This window comes from Perognathus longimembris, chromosome 2 (assembly GCF_023159225.1).
Source record: "Perognathus longimembris pacificus isolate PPM17 chromosome 2, ASM2315922v1, whole genome shotgun sequence".
In the NCBI taxonomy this organism is placed as follows: Eukaryota; Metazoa; Chordata; class Mammalia; order Rodentia; family Heteromyidae; genus Perognathus; species Perognathus longimembris.
The window spans coordinates 151,222,121-151,240,949 of NC_063162.1; the positions used below are offsets into that span (position 1 = coordinate 151,222,121).

The 18,829-nt window shown below is 39.4% G+C and overlaps 1 protein-coding gene across 12 annotated transcripts in view; it reads right to left on the bottom strand.

Moving 5' to 3' along the window:
- Window positions 1–18,829, bottom strand: part of Kmt2c (lysine methyltransferase 2C) — a 204,872-nt gene that overhangs the window by 48,129 nt on the left and 137,914 nt on the right. For 11 of the 12 annotated variants that reach the window (XM_048340506.1, XM_048340501.1, XM_048340504.1 and 8 more), the window contains exons 24-31: window positions 15,242–15,370; window positions 12,976–13,095; window positions 10,248–10,378; window positions 8,008–8,188; window positions 4,064–4,168; window positions 2,712–2,840; window positions 2,487–2,519; window positions 2,270–2,389 (exon numbers count right to left, since the gene is read on the bottom strand). In XM_048340506.1, coding sequence (XP_048196463.1) covers window positions 2,270–2,389; window positions 2,487–2,519; window positions 2,712–2,840; window positions 4,064–4,168; window positions 8,008–8,188; window positions 10,248–10,378; window positions 12,976–13,095; window positions 15,242–15,370 — 948 coding nt within the window. The remainder of the gene's footprint in view (window positions 1–2,269; window positions 2,390–2,486; window positions 2,520–2,711; window positions 2,841–4,063; window positions 4,169–8,007; window positions 8,189–10,247; window positions 10,379–12,975; window positions 13,096–15,241; window positions 15,371–18,829) is intronic. The other variant, XM_048340505.1, reaches the window with a different exon arrangement.

An 18,829-nucleotide genomic window follows, 5' to 3' on the forward strand; every position in this document is an offset into this window, starting at 1 on the left:
TATGGTTTAATTCATTCTATTTTGTCCCTCTACCTCCCACCTTCCTCCATTCAGACCCTACTTAGTCTAATTTCATTGTTTCTCACGCCCCTTCCTTCAATTATCACCGCAACCCCTTTACATGGAGCCTACGTTGAAAACTAAACGCCAACCAAAATAAATATTTTGTCTCAAATTTACTTCCAGTATCAACCAAAATAAATATTTTGTCTCAAATTTACTTCCAGTATTGACCAAGAGCTACCTTGTCAAAACATGTGACAGGTCAGAACAATTGGTGGTGTGAGGTCCTCACTGGCTTAGAAGCCTGGAGGGGAAAACGCTAATGGTCTCTCTATAGTGTTCCCGGTGACTGATAACTAATTCCGCTGTCATCTAAAGTTGTTATTTGTCAATAGCTAAGTGTCATTTCACATACAACCTGATCATGGAAGTAATATTTTCAGCTGTGGTTGAAATGGTACAGTACCTATCTAGCAAGCATAAAGCTCGGAATCCAAACACTAATACTGATTAAAAAAAATAATAACCCATAAACATTATTCTCTCAAATATCAAGACTGCAATCTAAGCAATTTTGATGCTCTACTTCAATCTATACTTTACTGTAAGTCACACACACACACACACACACACACACACACACACACACACACACACACACTGCAACCAGGTGCCTAGCTACTCAGGAAGCTAAGATCTAAGGATCCTGGTTTGAATTCAGCCTGGGCAAAAAAGCCCATGAGACTCCTATCTCCAACAAACTGGATTGGGAGACTGAGGCCTACAGGCTTGGTATCTTCTGAAAAGCAATTTAGAATTCTGTGGTGGTGTATGTTATGGCTAATTTGTGCACAATAACTTCTCTACTGTCATTGTTTCATGCTTAATTGAGAACTACAGTGATACCTTTATATATCACTGATGAAATACACAAACTTACCTTTGTTACCAAAGATAATTTTTCATGTATAGATGCATGAAAAATTCCACAGTGTACTTAATTGAAATACTTGAGTTTGGCCAGTTTAGCTTCTGAAGGTCAATTTACCTTGGTAGCTATTCAGCATCTGATTACTAATTCTTGCCTTGGCTGTTCCTAGATGCTTTTTATTTTCAGAGTTATGAATTCTTCTGCTTTTCTCTATTTCTCTTCTCAGCATATAAGAATGATTACCTTTTGTATAACTGAAAGTATGTATTTTAGAGATGACGTATGTATTTTAGAGTATGTATTTAGGTATTAAGAAAATTACCTTGTTGTACAGTCTCACTTAGAGAAAGGTTTGAAGGAACTGATTGGGGTTTTCTGTTGTTTGTTGGTTTATGTTTTGGCTACATGCTAATATGTACTAGAAGATGAATAATAAGGTTGAATAGGCCCCTGCTTTACAGCATTGTATTCCTTTTTTTTTTTCCTGGGCCTTGAACTCAGGGCCTGAGCACTGTCCCTGGCTTCTTTTTGCTCAAGGCTAGCACTCTGCCACATGACCCATAGTACCGCTTCCAGCCTTTTCTGTATATGTGGTGCTGAGGAGTTGAACCCATGGCTTCATGCATGCTAAGCAAGCACTCTACCAGTAGGCCACATTCCCAGCGCTCAAGACTTTAATTCTTTTTTTTTTGGCCAGTCCTGGGGCTTGGACTCAGGGCCTGAGCACTGTCCCCGGCTTCTTTTTGCTCAAGGCTAGCACTCTGCCACTTGAGCCACAGCGCCACTTCTGGCCATTTTCTGTATATGTGGTGCTGGGGAATTGAACCCAGGGCCTCATGTATATGAGGCAGGCACTCTTGCCACTAGGCCATATCCCCAGCCCCAAGACTTTAATTCTTAAACAGTAAATTTCAGCTCTCCAGAAAGAAGACAAAACTGAAGTCTTATTTAAAGCTACTTATGTTGGAAATAGTTACAAGTAAATGGGTACTGGGGGGTGGTGAAACCTTAAAAAAAAAGGGGGGGGGGACAAATTTCCCTAAAAACATTCTTAATTTCATCGTGTCCATAAGCATAGAAAGGCTACTATACTACAGTCTGACATGTGCACTGAACGCATACAACATGGCCGAACTCACTCGCATTTCTTGGTGTGTGACTATAACATAGAACCATGCTTATAAATGTTGTGGGGGAGTCTGGGGAAATATCAGGGGGTGACATTGTCCAAAAAAAATTATACTCATTTTCTGACTTATGGAACGGTAACCCCTGTGTACAGCACCTTAATAATAAAAATAAAAGAATACATTTTTTTAGAAAGCTGTCGCCTACCCTGATTGTGCACTGACAACAGCTGTGGCGGAGGGGGGGGCTGCGGTAACGGCGCTGGCTGGGTGGCGGCAGGACTGAGCACTGCAGTAAACAAGTCCTCCACGTCCTTTCCTCCAAGCTCTGGGATGAAACAACCACAGAAAGAAGATTAAGAAACTATGAGAGACATCGTAGGGAAAAATGTCATTTCTAGAAACTAAATTCAGAACACAAATACCTGGAATTTTATATAACTTTCCAAGGATTGCTCCTAAGATTTAAAATAAAAAAGAAAAAGAAGACAAGGATTAACAACTAACAACTCAATATATTCATACAAAATAGCATTTGATACAGAAATTATGAATACAGAAGTCAAATTATGGATAAGCATGCAGAAATCTTTGAAAGTCATATTTACTCATGTCGTTTAGAAAGCCTAGATGTAGGGCAAATATTTTACCATCTGTGACCATTTTGTCTAGCTCAGGACTGAGGATCCCATCGAGCTGCTCTTCACTTAATGGTCGCGAGCTCTGACTGACACTCGGCTGAGGTAAAGAGGAAGGATCACCAGCGACAGGACCAATATCTAAAAGAGCAGAATAAATGAAAAGGTGAATGCAGAACGCCCAGGCAAAATGTACAACACTCTCCACGTGCAGAACAGAAAACTACCTGAGTCAAGCAGGTAAATGAGGTTTATGGTTCTCACTCAGTCAATTCTTGTAACTGGATAGATCATAAATGAAGTAGGAAGTATTTAAGAACTTAGGTACCACCCAAACTTATCTTTACATCAAAGTAAATAATTTATTGAGAAATAAAAAGGACACACCCAACAACTTGGCAATTCCAGCACGATTAACATAAACCTCATATTAGGACAGGGGGTGATGAGATTAATGATACAAATAATTCTCTTAACTTGTAAAACAGAAGTTCCCTGAACAATCCATTTTGATGTGCAGTAATACATATAATATCATATAATATACAGAACAGGAAGGATAAGTTCCATAAAAATTAATGAAAGGCTACCTAGTCTACCAATGTTTAATAAACATTACTCTATAAATAATTCCAATTACAAATTTTCTAAAGTATTCTCTAGTCACATTCTATCATCTATTTTACTTTCATGCTATTTCAATATTTTTTACTTTTAAAGAGTCAAAAATTAGGTGCTTATATTGAATCTTATTAGAAACTAATGCACGAGTAATATAAACTACATATTAATGCAAAAAAACCACTAACAATTACTATGCTTTAGCTGTACACAAAAAAAAAAGAAAAAGCAAAGTATGGATTAGTGACAAATTAGCAATACTAACAAATAGGCATGCACCTACAGGCCGTTTCAGCATAAGAAAGAAGACTACTTCTAGTCAGCGTCATCCATTGCTTAGTTCTTACCAAATGGGAAAGGTGAGCTCCCAACCTGGAAAGTGCATAAATCAAGACCTACAAGACCCAAACCAAATAAAATGGATGATTACCACAGGAGCAGGAAGGGAGGGAGAATGCACACCAAGAAGAAATAAGGTGCAGCAAAACCTCAAGGCCACAAGCCTTAAATCTGACCCAATCAGAAAGACAACAGAGGATTAACTAGGTTTCCTCTTCAAGCAAGAAAGCCAAGTGAGAATAACACGGTGAGTTCTTTGACAAAGTAAAAAAGCAAAACAAGCAACAAACACACACACACACACACACACTTCGGGTAGTGAGAATCACATGAAGTCTGAACTTCCACATCCATACGCCACTCACATTACACAACAAAATCAGGCAATCAATATTCATATATACCTGAATGATCAACTGATTTTGCAAGGTCATCTGAGATTATTCCAAGAATGTCATCATCTGTGTTTAACACTTCAGAAATATCAGCTAATGGGTCATCAGCAGTACCTAAATATAGTTAAGGATAAAACTTTAGTATTTCCTTAGGCACTAAGATCTAAAGTGGCTCACTGGTTCAACCACTTACTTACTAAATACCTCAAGCTTAGTAGTTGCTGAGGCAAGCAAGTGATAGAAACTCAAGATGATCACTTCTAAAGGAATCTTCATAGTAAAGGCACTCATTTTGAATAATGCGAAAAACTAAAAATTTAAACTTTTTTGTGACTGGTAGTGACAGCATGAAATTTAGAATAAAGATGTCATAGACAAGAGAAATAGAACCCTTTAAGAAACAAAGAAAAACAAGACATTACATAAGTAAGCATCTAGAACACAAATTACAAAAGAAAATATGAATTACTTAGAGATTCTTTACAAAGCATAAGCCGTGTATAAAACAACCCCGGCGTTGATCTTTATACTAATTAGTACTCATTCATTCATCTTTTAAAAAGTGTTTTAGGGGGCTGGGGATATAGCCTAGTGGCAAGAGTGCCTGCCTCGGATACACGAGGCCCTAGGTTCGATTCCCCAGCACCACATATACAGAAAACGGCCAGAAGCGGCGCTGTGGCTCAAGTGGCAGAGTGCTAGCCTTGAGCGGGAAGAAGCCAGGGACAGTGCTCAGGCCCTGAGTCCAAGGCCCAGGACTGGCCAAAAAAAAAAAAAAAAAAAAAAAAAAAAGTGTTTTAGCACCAAAGGACTATGTGAACAGATCACACATGAGCCACTGTTCTGCCCGGTGTACCAAGAAGGCCATGGCTAAATCAAAGGGCCTGGCCTGCCTCACCTCCAACAAGGGCTCCCTCCCTCCCAGTGAATAGCAAGTTTTAAGTGGCATAATGGAAATAAGAAAACAAAAAGCTATTGGGGATGCTGAGTTTGACAAAGCAGGAAGAGAAGACCTTTTCAAAGATGACTGAATGGGGCCGGGAATATGGCCTAGTGGTAGAGTGCTTGCCTTGCATACATGAAGCCCTGGGTTCGATTCCTCAGCACCACATACATAGAAAAAGCCAGAAGTGGCGCTGTGGCTCAAGTGGTTGAGTGCTAGTCATGGGCAAAAAGAAGCCAGGGACAGTGCTCAGGCCCTGAGTCCAAGCTCCGGGACTGGCCGGGGGGGCGGGGAAAGATGACTGGACACAGATCTAAAGCAGATGGAGTTACTATGCCATGAGAGAGCATGGACACTAGAAGGCGCAGAGAAAGCAAGCAGCTGCAAAAGCCTGAACAGAGAGGGTATGTCCACACAGGAAGTCGGAGTAGTCAAGGCAGCCAAAGGAAAGAGTGAAATAAGCGAGACTGCACAATTTTGTGGATGGCAGTAAGATTAGTTCACTCTTGTGTCGTCAGTGCGTGGAAGATGTGTGCCCAACAGATGAGTGTTGAAGGAGGGCCTGGGGAACTGACTGGAACCTAGAGATGTGTTCTAGACTAGCCTGGGCATTAGCTCACAGAAACAAAGAAAAAACAATTATGAAAAATTTAATCCATTACAAGTGTGTTTTTACTTAAGAAAAAAAGGGGGGCGGAATTCTGTGTGTCGAGGGATGGTAGCTTCTACCTGAAGTCCTAGTTACCCGGGAGGCTGAGATCTGAGACTGAAGGAAAATCTCCGAGACTCATCTCCAAGTAACCACCCAAAAAAGTTGGAAGTGGAGCTGCCGCTCAAGTGGTAGAGCACCAGTCTTGAATTTAAAAAAGCTCAGATAGTGCCCAAGTTCCAGCTGTGGGACCAGCACAAAAAAACGAACTTCTGAGAACAAAAACAGCCATCAATAATGTAATGTTTCAAATTACAAACAACCAGAGAACTTTTAGAGAAGTATTGTCTAGAGAACAGTGTATGTTCAAAGAAACTCTTGCCAATTCCTTAAGGGGTCATCTAACTTTAAAGAAAGAATTCTACTACATAAATTATAACATTAAATAATATTTTTGGCAGTAGGGAGGACTAAACCTAGTTCCTTACATCTGCCAGTTCTACCACTTGAGCCATCCTCTGCCTGTAATTGACTTTTTTTTTTCTTTTGGTATTGGTACGAGCACTTGAACTCTGGGGTCAAAGAACTCTCAGCTTTTCTGCTCAGTTTGTGCTCTACCACTTGAGCCACAGCTCCACTTTCAATTTTTGGTGATTAATTAGAGATAACAGTCTCATAGGAAAAAAAAAAAGTCTCATGGATTTTCCTGCTAGGACTGGGTTCCAAGTTGCAATCCTAAGATCTCAGCCTCCTAAGTAGCCAGGATTACAGGAGGAGGCTACTGGCCAGGCTACCCAGCACATAACTAATATTTTTGAAAAGACTATGCTTACAAAGCATGTTCCTACCTAAACTACAACAGTTTCTAACTCACCCACAAATCCTTAAAATTGATCTAATGTGCTGTATTGAATAAAATGTAAAAGGAAAAGCACTTCCACTCAGTGTGTGTGTGTGTGCGTGCGTGCGTGCGTGTGTGCAGACTGGGAAGACCGTGAGAATAAGACAATGGCTTAAGCTTTGAAATGGTACTGTTTTAGCCCTCCAAGGTTTGACCTTCTTGCAAAATTATTCTCTCTTCAGCAGTTTTGTGAGGTAAACAATCAAATCAAAAAGCAGCAAAAATAACACATCAATGTCTTAAGTATCAAAATATATCCTCTATCTAGTTCAGTTCTTTTCCTTACGTAAGTATGGATAATTTCTAAGTCTTTATATATATTTCTGTCATGGCATTTACAAAATGCTCTTTGAAGGACTCAAGTCTTTCATTAACTTATGGTAACAGCATATTGATATGGATTAAATGTAGTAAAGTACTTAAAACTGAACAGAACTGTTATCCCTCGCTGCCAGTGCTGAGGTTGGAGGAGGTGTGGAGGGCCTGAGAGAAGACTACTTTCCGGTGATTTAAAGAAGCCAAAAGTGTGCATAGGTGGTCCCTCATTCTACACGTAGGACTGGCTCTGGGCCCTCCAGTAGATACGACAATCTACAGGAATTCAGACCCTTGGTCCTTCCATTCTGCACAGAGAGTAGTCAACTGTATTTCAGTCCAATCTATAGTGACTTCATCCATACAGGGACATTTGGCAGTATGTGGAATCAGTTGTTTTGACTGTCATGGTGTCACAAAGTCAAAGGGGGCTGGGGATACGGCCTAGTGGTAAAGTGCTCGCCTCATATACACGAAGCCCTGGGTTCGATTCCTCAGCACCACATATACAGAAAAAGCCAGAAGTGGCGCTATAGCTCAAGTGGCCTTGAGCAAAAAGAAGCCAGGGACAGTGCTCAGGCCCCGAGTTCAAGCGCCATGACTGGCAAAAAAACAACAACAAACACCCACAAAAACAAACAAACAAAAACCCAAGAAATGCAGTCAAAGTGCCTACAAGACACTGGACTGCGGACATCCAAGAATTCCTCGACCTCAAGTGACAGAGGGGGAGAAGGCACATGTAGGGCGATATATTTCCCTGTACTATTAGTCAACCAGTAAGTTCCCAACCATGGTATTCTTTTTGTTTCCTTCTGTTTTTTCCTTTCTTTGGAGTAACTGACCAGCACACAGTTTACCTAAATTGAAGATTGTATTTCTAACTAACTCTCGCCAAATTAACACCTCCTTACACTGAATTCAGTAAAGTGTAAACCTTCATATTTCCTGATGAGGTAGTAGTTACACTATTCATTTGCAAAACTTTACAGAACTATCAACTTAATGCAGTTGTATTTATTGGGTATAAATTATACTCGGGTTAAGGTGAGTTAAAGATGCATATGGAGTCAAACAAAAACATTCCTAAGGTTTAATGAAAAGTCACAGAGGAAGAGAACGCCTATGTGAATCAATCCACATACCTTGAGTTCCAGGTTTGGCTGAAGGTGGAGATGAACTCAGAAGTGGATCTATGGAAGAATCCAAGAAGCCTGCATTCATGTTTGTTTTATACGAAAGCTGACCTGCCTCTTCTGACAGATGATCTAAACTGAGCTTGTTTTGTCTGCTTGTGTCTAGAAGATCTTTTCCAAAGAAAGCTTCCTAGGCAAAGATAAACACAAGGAAATTATTAGCTCTAAAACTCAAATAAAAGATAGCATTCTGGGCTGGGAATATGGCCTAGTGGCAAGAGTGCCTGACTCGTATACATGAAGCCCTGGGTTCGATTCCCCAGCACCGCATATATAGAAAATGGCCAGAAGTGGCACTGTGGCTCAAGTGGCAGAGTGCTAGCCTTGAGCAAAGAGAAGCCAGGGACAGTGCTCAGGCCCCGAGTCCAAGGCCCAGGACTGGCAAAAAAAAAAAAAAAGATAGCATTCTATGATCATTTTTATATTAGAATAGAAATGACACAAAACCTTGCATTTAACAATGCAGAAACTGAATGCAAAAATGTGGAAAAATAGTCTATCTCTTCTTTTAACTACATTTCCTTTATTTTAAAAATCAGACTTTACGCTTTACCAGAGACAAATAAAATTTAGCAGATATAAACACACAATGATGTCAAATGTGTTTCTAGCAACTAGAAGGTAATAATTCAATTGAGGAAAATTCAACTATAATTAAATTTAAAAGCTGATAGATTTACAGTACTATTGGTACCTTAATTCATATTATAAGCAAAACTAAAGCTTTATGATTATTAATATTTATAGATTACTTACAGAGGCTAACACCAGACTTTGATCTACAGCTTTAATATTTACATATTTCAGATAAGATTTAGTAATCTCATATTGAGCACAAACCTGAAAGAGGGCTTTATGCATCAAAAGATGCATATATGTATACAACCTTGGCAGCTACTAGAGGCTGCTGATTCTACTCATCTACTCAGGTGACCTCTTCTTCACCCTGACACAGTTCTACCTCACAGGTCCTGTCAGCTGCATTCCTACCAACCTCCTCTCTCTCTAAAACTTGTATGGCTGAGAAGGTGGCTTCATGGTAAACTATGTGCCTAGCATACATGAAGCTCAGGGTTTGACTCCTCAATACTTTGAGCAAAAGCAACTCAGGGACAGTGTTCATGATCCAGGTTCAAGCCCCAGGATAGGCAAAAAATAAAAATAAATTAAAAAAAAAAAACAACTTCTAATAATACTGAAGACAAATAGGAAGCACTAGGACTCATTTGCTCTTCCTCTAGCACAACAGCCCTCCTTTAGTTTATGCTCTATTATATGGATTAAATATTCAAAAATATTTTTAAAAACACTCTAACAACCCATACATAAGACAAAAGTGAAATGGTGTTATGTGCCTAAGTAATAAGTAATTTATAAGTACTTACACTACAAAAGACAGTTTAAAAAAAACATACACAGCCATGCTACCAAAGAAAACATTGAAAAAATATTGTTAAAAGAATGCAAATTCAAAGAGCTAGAAAACACATGTAATTAAGATAACTATAATCCTAGCTTCTCAGGAAGCTGAGATCTGACAATCGAGGTTTGAAGCAAGCCTGGGCAGGTAAGTCCATGACACTATGATCACCAATTAACCATTAGAAAACCACAAGTGGTCCTACGCAGCTCAAAGTGATAAGACTAGCCTTAAGCCGGGGCTGGGAACATGGCCTAGTGGCAAGAGTGCTTGACCCGTATACATGAAGCCCTGGGTTTGATTCCCCATGGGTTTGATTCCCCAGCACCACATATACAGAAAACGGCCAGAAGTGGCGCCGTGGCTCAAGTGGCAGAGTGCTAGCCTTGAGCAAAGCGAAGCCAGGGACAGTGCTTAGGCCCTGAGTTCAAGGCCCAGGACTGGCAAAACAAACAAACAAACAAAAAAGCACTAGCCTTAAGCCAAAGGGCTCAGGGATAGCACCTAGGTCCTGAGTTGAAACCCTACAACCGATCCCAAAAAAAAGGCAAAATTAAGTTCTTTAAAAACCACTAAAAAGATGAGAAAAATGTTATCACAGCTGACTCTTGTAAGTTATCGTGAACAAATATGGTGAAGGTGATAATATATTTGATTCCAAATCATCATTTTTTTAATGAACTATGAATGAACGAGGAATTTCTAAAAATTTACAAAACTAAAAGTCTGGATTGAAGACAAAGTAATAATATATAAACCAAAATATTACTTGTAAATAGGCAGGAAATGTCTCTTCAAGCTTGTTTTTCCTTTTTCGATATCTTTTCTTAATTTTTTCAGTGCTTTCAGCAACAGAAATAGGCTCATCAACTAAAGTATCTGGCAACTGTTCACTCCAGCCTGAAACAATAGACACATCTATAAATGCATGGCGTTTAATCCATCAAAATAAACTTAGAGCTCACCAACATACACAGTACCTTATAAACAAGTTTTTGAGTCACATGAAGATCTCAAAGCAAGTGTATCAGTAAGTTTTATATACAAAATACATTTCATGTATATCTGGTCTCACTATACTTCTTACTATTCCTAAATAACAACATGAATACCAGAAATATACCTTAACTGAGGAGTGAACACACTACAAGGAGAGGCACAGGCGAATGAAAAAAGGGATGGTGGGTGAATACAGCCAAAATACTCAGCATATGTAGGTGGAAACTGAAGGAAATGAGGAGACAAAGGGGATTGGGGGGGGGGTGTCTCTGATCAAGAGGCAATGTCCACATAAATTGACACAGTAATCTGAAACCCCTTTATACAATTATTTGAAAAGAACAACAGAAAAATTCAGATTCCATAGAGCCCCTAACTGTAAAAGAAACGAATTCAAATAACCTGAGTGAACCAAAATATTTTAAGCACAGCATAAAACACGAGTAGTCTAGGATGATAGCACTGCAAACAAATCTCTTAAAAATTCAGAGTATGGGGCTGGGGATATAGCCTAGTGGCAAGAGTGCCTGCCTCGGATACACGAGGCCCTAGGTTCGATTCCCCAGCACCACATATACAGAAAACGGCCAGAAGCGGCGCTGTGGCTCAAGTGGCAGAGTGCTAGCCTTGAGCCGGAAGAAGCCAGGGACAGTGCTCAGGCCCTGAGTCCAAGGCCCAGGACTGGCCAAAAAAAAAAAAAAATTCAGAGTATGTTCCAGAGAACATTGCTGAAAGTAAATAAAATGTGTCTTCCACACCGTGTGTTTTAATACTGTGTAAGTTTATTATTCCAATCTTTTATTTCTTCATGTAATTGATTTAGAAAAATTTATGAAGCTTTTCCCTGATTCCTAGTCATTCATATATATATTTTGCAATGAGGAACTCTTAGATGAAGCTAGCTAGCAGATGCAAAGACTAGAATCAGATATGGGAAAATTTCATAAATTTTTCTAAATCAATTACATGAAAAAATTAAGGATTGGAAAAATAAACTTACACAATATTTAGGTGGGGTGCTGGTAGCTCATGGCCTATAATCCTAACTACTCAGGAGGCTGAGATCTGAGAATCACAGTTCAAAGCCAGCCACGCAGGAAAGTCTATGAGGCTCTTACCTCCAATTAAGCACCCAAAAAATCAGAAGTTGAGCAGTAGCCTTGAGCTTTTTTTTTTTTTTGAAGCTCAGGGATAGGGCCCAGACTCTGAATTCAAGCCCTAAGACTCGCCAAAAGAAAAGTATTTAGAAAGGGAAGAACTCATTATAATCTAAATTAAAAATACAATGGATGAGTTTTGACTAGCCACAAGTGAAAATACGGAACTAAGAGGTCAAGTCAATCTAAAGAAATTATCTGGAGGACAGGGAAAAACAAAACAAAACAAAGGAAATCACAAAATTAGGGGTTTATTACAGTCATACTAAAAATTTCCTGAAAACTATTATAGAAACTTCCTACACTAGTCAGCAAATTCTGACTTTTACTAATTCATAGGAAGTCAAAATTTTATTCCCAACAAAGGAAGGACTGTTTGGAAGGCATGCTAAGAACATCTCAATTCTCTTCATATCCTATTTTGTGTTTTCCAAAACATCTTATCATACAATCATGACCACACTGATCATATTTTTTGGGGGGGGGGGGTGGTACTGGGGTCTGAACTCAAGGCCTTCTATTTGGTAAGCAGGTGCTGTACCACTTGAACCACTCCACCTCCCAACCGCACTGATTATGAAGTCTCCCATCAGAAGCATTTCACAAGTTGAGAAACCACAGTAATATAGTCTTAAATGATAGAAAGATGTGTGTGGCTTTAGCAATGCTTTCAGCTTTCCTTCAAGGACTAAATGATAGGATGTCAGAATGCTCACTGAAAGATGTGTTTATAAAATAGTACACTTTTGTTAAAAAGAGTTAAATTACCCTGTCACTTTCAATATTCAGTAAGTTTCAAAATATATATGATATAACAAAAAAAAAAGTATCTTATGTAACTAAAATGTTTCAGTCCCTACATTGTTTTTTATATAGGAAATATACTTAATATTGGGATGAGGGGGAGAGTAGTTACAAAAATATCAAAGGACAGGCTGGAAGTGTTACTTAGTGTAGAACATGAGATTACTGATAACAGGAGACTCTTGAGTTCCATCCCTGGCACCAAAGAAAAGGGGGTGGGGGAGGAGAGGGAGAGAAAGTCAGCACTTGAGAGAGGCTGAGGTGGAAGGAACTTAAGTTCAAACCCGGTCTAGGCTACATGTAGGGTTAGAACTTGTCTCAGAAAAGCAAAACTCATACAAAGCAAAAAAAAGAAAAGAAAATAGAACCTGCTGAATTAAAACCATTTCCTTATAAAGCGTGACCGATATACTAATCATCTATAGGCACTTAAATCCATTGGTTACTAAGAGGCAATAAAGTTGTGACAATTGCATTATTTAGTTCTTTCCAGTGCAAGTATGAAGACAAAGGCGTTAAACAAAATTAATACTATACCATCATCTCTGCTAGGTAACTGCTCAGAAATAGAGCCTGAAGAATCTTTTCTGATCATAGATCTTTTGGTTTTTCCTTGCCCAGTTCGACTTCTTTGCCGGACCATAAACCCACCAATACCTATTCAAGAAAGAAGTTGGGTAAACTGATCATTAATTTCTCTCTACAGTTACACAATCAGTAGGATAAACAGCTTTGGCTTATTTTCTGATTTGACCTATTTCCCAAAATTCAGTCTGGACTAATCTAAATCAATAATTTCATTTAATGGAAAATTGAAGAGGTAGGAAATAAATAAAAAAAGTCAATGCCATTGTTCTCTCCAATTGTGAATTAAAATTTGCTAGAGCACAGAAAAAACTGCTTGTATTTTCTCTTCTACACAAGTCACTGTGAATACTAAATAGTAGGTGGTGCTTGTCTATTGAATAACTCATCTATCAAATTATTTGTACATTAGCAGAACAATCTGTTCATTTACTGAAGAACAGAAGATACAAACTAAACTAGGTGATATCATTATTAACTGATTAGTCTGACTTCAGGGAACTACCTAATTTTCCTATGGTAGGAAGGCCTTTTGACAGGAGATGCATAGAACTCTACAATTAACAGCACAGAATCTGAAGCCAGACTATGTAATTCTGTTCATTGAATTTGGGCAAGTTATTTAACTCTTCAATGCCACAGTTCCCTCACTGATAAGACAGGGATAATGCTTAGCACACCTTCTCATATATGTGTTAAGTATAAATAAACTAGTACATGTGAAGTACTTCTTAGTTAGAAGACTGCTTGGCAGTTAGCATTACAAGCTTTTGCCAAATGACCTGGGAACCAAAAAGAGGGTGGTGGAGGGGTGAAAATTATCAAAGTATTTTATATGCATGTAAAAATACAGATTAAGAACTATTTTTAAAAAGGTAAGAGGGAGGATAAGTAATGAGATGAATTAAAAGTACATTTTCTGCATTACATACATGTAACATATGCTAAAAATTGTAGTTGTCTAGTAACATACTTTGTGTTCTAAATTAAAGGGTTATCTCCCCTACAAGGAAGAGGAAAGGGAAAACATAACAGACAAAACAGTAACATTCTTAAAAAGAAGTTGCATTGATTTAAATAAAATATACATATAGCCAGGCTCTGGAGGCTCACATATGTAATCCTAGCTACTCAGGAGGCTGAGATCTGAGGATCACAGTTTGAAGCAAGCCTGGGAAAGAAAGTCTGTGAGACTCTTATCTCCATTAACTACCAAAAAGCCCAAAGAGGAGTAGTACTAGTCTTGAGCACACACAACAATAGTTTATGTAAGCTTCATAGCTGTAGAGAAATTAAAAAAAAAATTTTTTTTTTTGGTCAGTCCTGGGGCTTGGACTCAGGGCCTGAGCACTGTCCCTGGCTTCTTTTTGCTCAAGGCTAGCACTCTGCCACTTGAGCCACAGCGCCACTTTTAGCCATTCTCTACATATGTGGTGCTGAGGGATTGAACCCAGGGCTTCATGTACATGAGGCAAGCACTCTTGCCACTAGGCCATATTCCCAGACCCACTGAAGTAGTTTTTAAAAACATAAAAGTACTAGCAAGCAAATTCTGAAAAGAGAAATGTGGAGGTACAAATCACTTAAGAATAGCTTTAAAAGTTAAAAAGTTAACCTAGTAAAACATTTTGTGAGAGATATTAGTCATTTATTTATTGTCAAGTATTCACTCAAGCTAGGGAATTTATCAGCCAATTAGCAAATACAGAGCCTGGTTAAAGAATCAGACTACAAGTAAGTTTTATATCATCATCCATCCTAAGGCTTGAACTCAGGGCCTGGGTGCTGTACCTGAACTTTTGTGCTCAAGGATAGCATACTACCACTTGAGCCACAGCCCCACTCCTGACTTTTTGGTGGTTAATTGGGAGATATGTCTCATAGATTTTCCTGCCCAGGTGGGCTTTGAACTGTGATTCTCAGATCTCAGCCTCCTGAGAAGCTAAGATTACAGGCATGAGCCACCTGTGCCAAGCTACACGCAAGTTTTAGACAGTTGTTAAGATGCTGTACTTAGTTCTGATTTTCAACTATAATTAAAGTCCTCCTCAGTAATATAATGTTGTTGTTGTTCTTGTTTCCAGAGCTGAGGACCGAACTTGGGGCCTTGCACTCGCCAGGCAGGCGCTCTTCCACGGAGCTAAATCCCCAGCCCCAATATATTGTTCTTAACCTGGCTAAGTTTTGGTTATATCAAACGGCAAGCCAGATACTCAACCTGGTCTGTATGGTTTCCTCTTTCTCTTTTTCACTCCATCAGTTCCTTCCACTCCCTTAGTTTCGTCATCCACAGCTTCCCGTTCAGGACTAGATTCTGATTTCCCATCACAATCCATAAGCTCTCCTTCTGGAAAAAAGCAAATGAAAGAATGAATTGGGATTAACTGTGTGTCACAGCAGGTTGAGAAAGAAGAGCAAGAGATGCACCTGGTCCCAAAAGACTAGGGAGCCAGGCTGCTTAACGGACTATTCTCTTTTGGAAATAAAGCAAAGTGTCGGGGAAGGGAAAACAGAGAAAGAACTCAAAAAGACAATTATCAATTTGCAATTTACAAACTGTTCATTTGCTTTTAATTACATCTTCAGGTCCTAGACCTCAAAACTCTCTCCCTAGTCTCTCTTCTGAGTTCCAACCACAGATGTAAGTAGATATTACCTAGTTACTGAAAATCTCATATCCAAAATTAACTAGTAAGATTAACTTTCTTCCTTTCCCATTAGTACCCATCATTATTTAAAAGACTTGGAAATATACCCTTGGGAAGACAGCCTAGAAAACAGCTGTCACCTTTTCTAATATCTTTTCTCCCATAACCAAGACTAAGACTCATCAGTCTCTCTCTCAGAAGACCTCAATCTCTCAGAAGATATTTATTTCTCTCTACTACCATCTTATTGTATAGGTAATTTACTGTAATTCTCTCCTGTCTAGTTCCCCAAGTCAATGCTTACCCCTCTCTGCTCAGCTTCTTAAATAATCGTTCTATAAACATGAATCAATTTTCTGCTTCAAATCCTTTCACGACTTCTGAAAACCCTCAAAATGAATTCAGAATTCTAAGGCCCATTATGGAAGACATGTGTAAACTCACCATTTTTATCACACTCCAATCACAATTCTTTTTTTTTTTTTTTTTGCCAGTCCTGGGCCTTGGACTCAGGGCCAGAGCACTGTCCCTGGCTTCTTTTTGCTCAAGGCTAGCACTCTGCCACTTGAGCCATAGCGCCCCTTCTGGCCGTTTTCTGTATATGTGGTGCTGGGGAATCGAACCTGGGGCCTCATGTATATGAGGCAGGCACTCTTGCCACTAGGCCATATCCCCAGCCCCCAATCACAATTCTTGAATACATCAAGCTCTTTCGTCCACTATCTTCCCAGCTGCTGCCTTCTCCCTAACTACTCTCTAAAGATTTATTCTAACCATCATCTATTAAAGGATTGCTTAGAGCTAGACAAGGTTAGGCCCCACAGTTACGTTTCTATGCATCAATGTCATGCTTCATTTTAATTCGTTCTTTGAAGTTTGTGATCCTAATGGGTGACTTTCTCTATGAAAAGAGGTGCTAAGTCTTTCTCACTAACGGTGATATCCTTAGCACGGTTCATGACACGTGATTAAAAAAAACCTCATCACTGAATGGAGCAAACATAATTAAGAATATTTGACAGTTCAGGTCTTAGAGAATGCTTTTTTTTTTTTTTTTTGGCCAGTCCTGGGCCTTGGACTCAGGGCCTGAGCACTGTCCCTGGCTTCTTCCCGCTCAAGGCTAGCACTCTGCCACTTGAGCCACAGCGCCGCTTCTGGCCGTTTTCTGCATATGTGGTGCTGGGGAATCGAACCTAGGGCCTCGTGTATCCGAGGCAGGCACTCTTGCCACTAGGCTATATCCCCAGCCCCTAGAGAATGCTTTTACAACACTACAGCAACTAAAGGCTTCTAAGACTTTCCTTGAAGGCGAAAGAAAAATTTTGTCTTGATAGGCAAGTTTAACAGATGAATTTTGTGACTAAACTCCTTTCTCTATTATCTGAAGTACTATATACAATGTATTTCTGAAATAGTCTTGAACAGGGTATTTTTTTATTATAGTGTCTTTGAAGCCAATTTCATTACAATCCTAAGAACTGCTTTACATGGATATAACTAACCCATGAAATCTTTACTGAAGCCTAAATATCAAAGATCACAAAATGCCGATTGATTACATTCAAATAAACCCAATTTAAAAGAAATTTTAGGATGGTAAATCAAATTCATTTATCTAATTGACTTTCCTAAAATACAACTAAAACCATGTTAAAGCAATCTGTCTTTAAAGTAAGCAAACAGGAAAGGGGGAAACTCATAATTCTAAAAGGACTTAGATGTACAAAGATGAATGAAACAGGTAAACGCAACCCACACAGCAAAATTCATGAGAACCAGAAGTGGCTGTGGCATAGTGCTAAGTGCTAGCCTTTAGCAAAAAGGTTCAGGGGTAGCTCCTAGGGCCCAAGTTCAAGCTCCTAGATCATCGGCCACTAAATACATAATAGATTTAAAGGTTGAAGAGCAAATATTACTATTATAAGAGGCAACAAATGTGAAAAAACAACTCTATTAACTAAATGGACAGGCGTTCCAAGTTTCTCCCCACACTCGTAGCTGCTCTGACCTTTGTCAGCGAGAGCCTAAATACATTCCACCCCACGCTTGCCAACTCGCTTTACCAGTGACGGTCTGTTCTGAGATCAGCACTGGCGAGGACAAGCATGATGCTCCCATGTGGGATACAAAGGGCTCTAACTTTCTTTTAGGTTTAAATTTTATTTTCTCACTGTACTCACAGAGTGTCAAGATCTCTGAAGGTGAATATATTTTGCTGTTCCTTGTTATTGTTTTCTCATTTGTAATGGCCCTAGGGCTTTAAGTTGGGGCCTAAGTGCTGTCATTGAACTCTTAAGCCTAGAGCTTTACCACTTGAACCACAGCTCTACTTTGGGCTTTTTATTTATTTTTTGTTTTCAGGTGGAGAGAAACTTTTATTACTGAACTGCTGGCCTGTGGCCAAGCCATGGCTGGAGAAAGGGGACTACTTTGGGCTTTTTAGTGGCTTATTGAAGGTAAGAATTTCACAGAGTTGGGGCAGGGAATGTGGCTTAGTGGCAGAGCGCTTGCCTAGCATGCACGAAGTTCTGGGTTTGGTTCCTCAGCACCACATAATAAGAGAAAGCCGAAAGTAGTGCTGTGGTTCAAGTGGTAGAGTGCTAGCATTGAGCAAAAGAAGCTCACAGACAGTGCCCAAGTGCTGAGTTCAAGCCCCAGGACTGGCAAAAAAGAAAAAAAAAATCACAAACTATCCTTCCTGGGCTGGCTTTGAACTGTGTACTTCAGATCTCAGCCTCCTGAGTAGCTAGGATTACAAGTGTGAGCCACTGGTACTCTGGTAGAGGTGTGTTTACTGCACGTGAGATTTGTTTCTGCTTTACTACAATACTAGTTTATGATTTTCTTCCCTTTGGGACGGGAGGGGGGGGCGAGGAGGGGCTGGTACTGAGTATTGAACACAGGTCCTCACACATGTAGGCAAGGGCTCTACCACTTGATCTATACTTTTAGTCTGTGATTTCAATATCTTACCTTGTCCCTTTTTTAAAAAAATGTACCTGGACAAGGCTTTGAACTCAGGGCTTCAGGCTCTCAGTTTTTTTTCCTCATGGCTAGCATTCTATCACTTGAACCGTATCTCTAGCCCAGCTTTTATGCGGGTTAAACTGAAAACAGTTGTGAGAACTTTTTTGCCTAAGTTAGTTTTGAATCTCCAT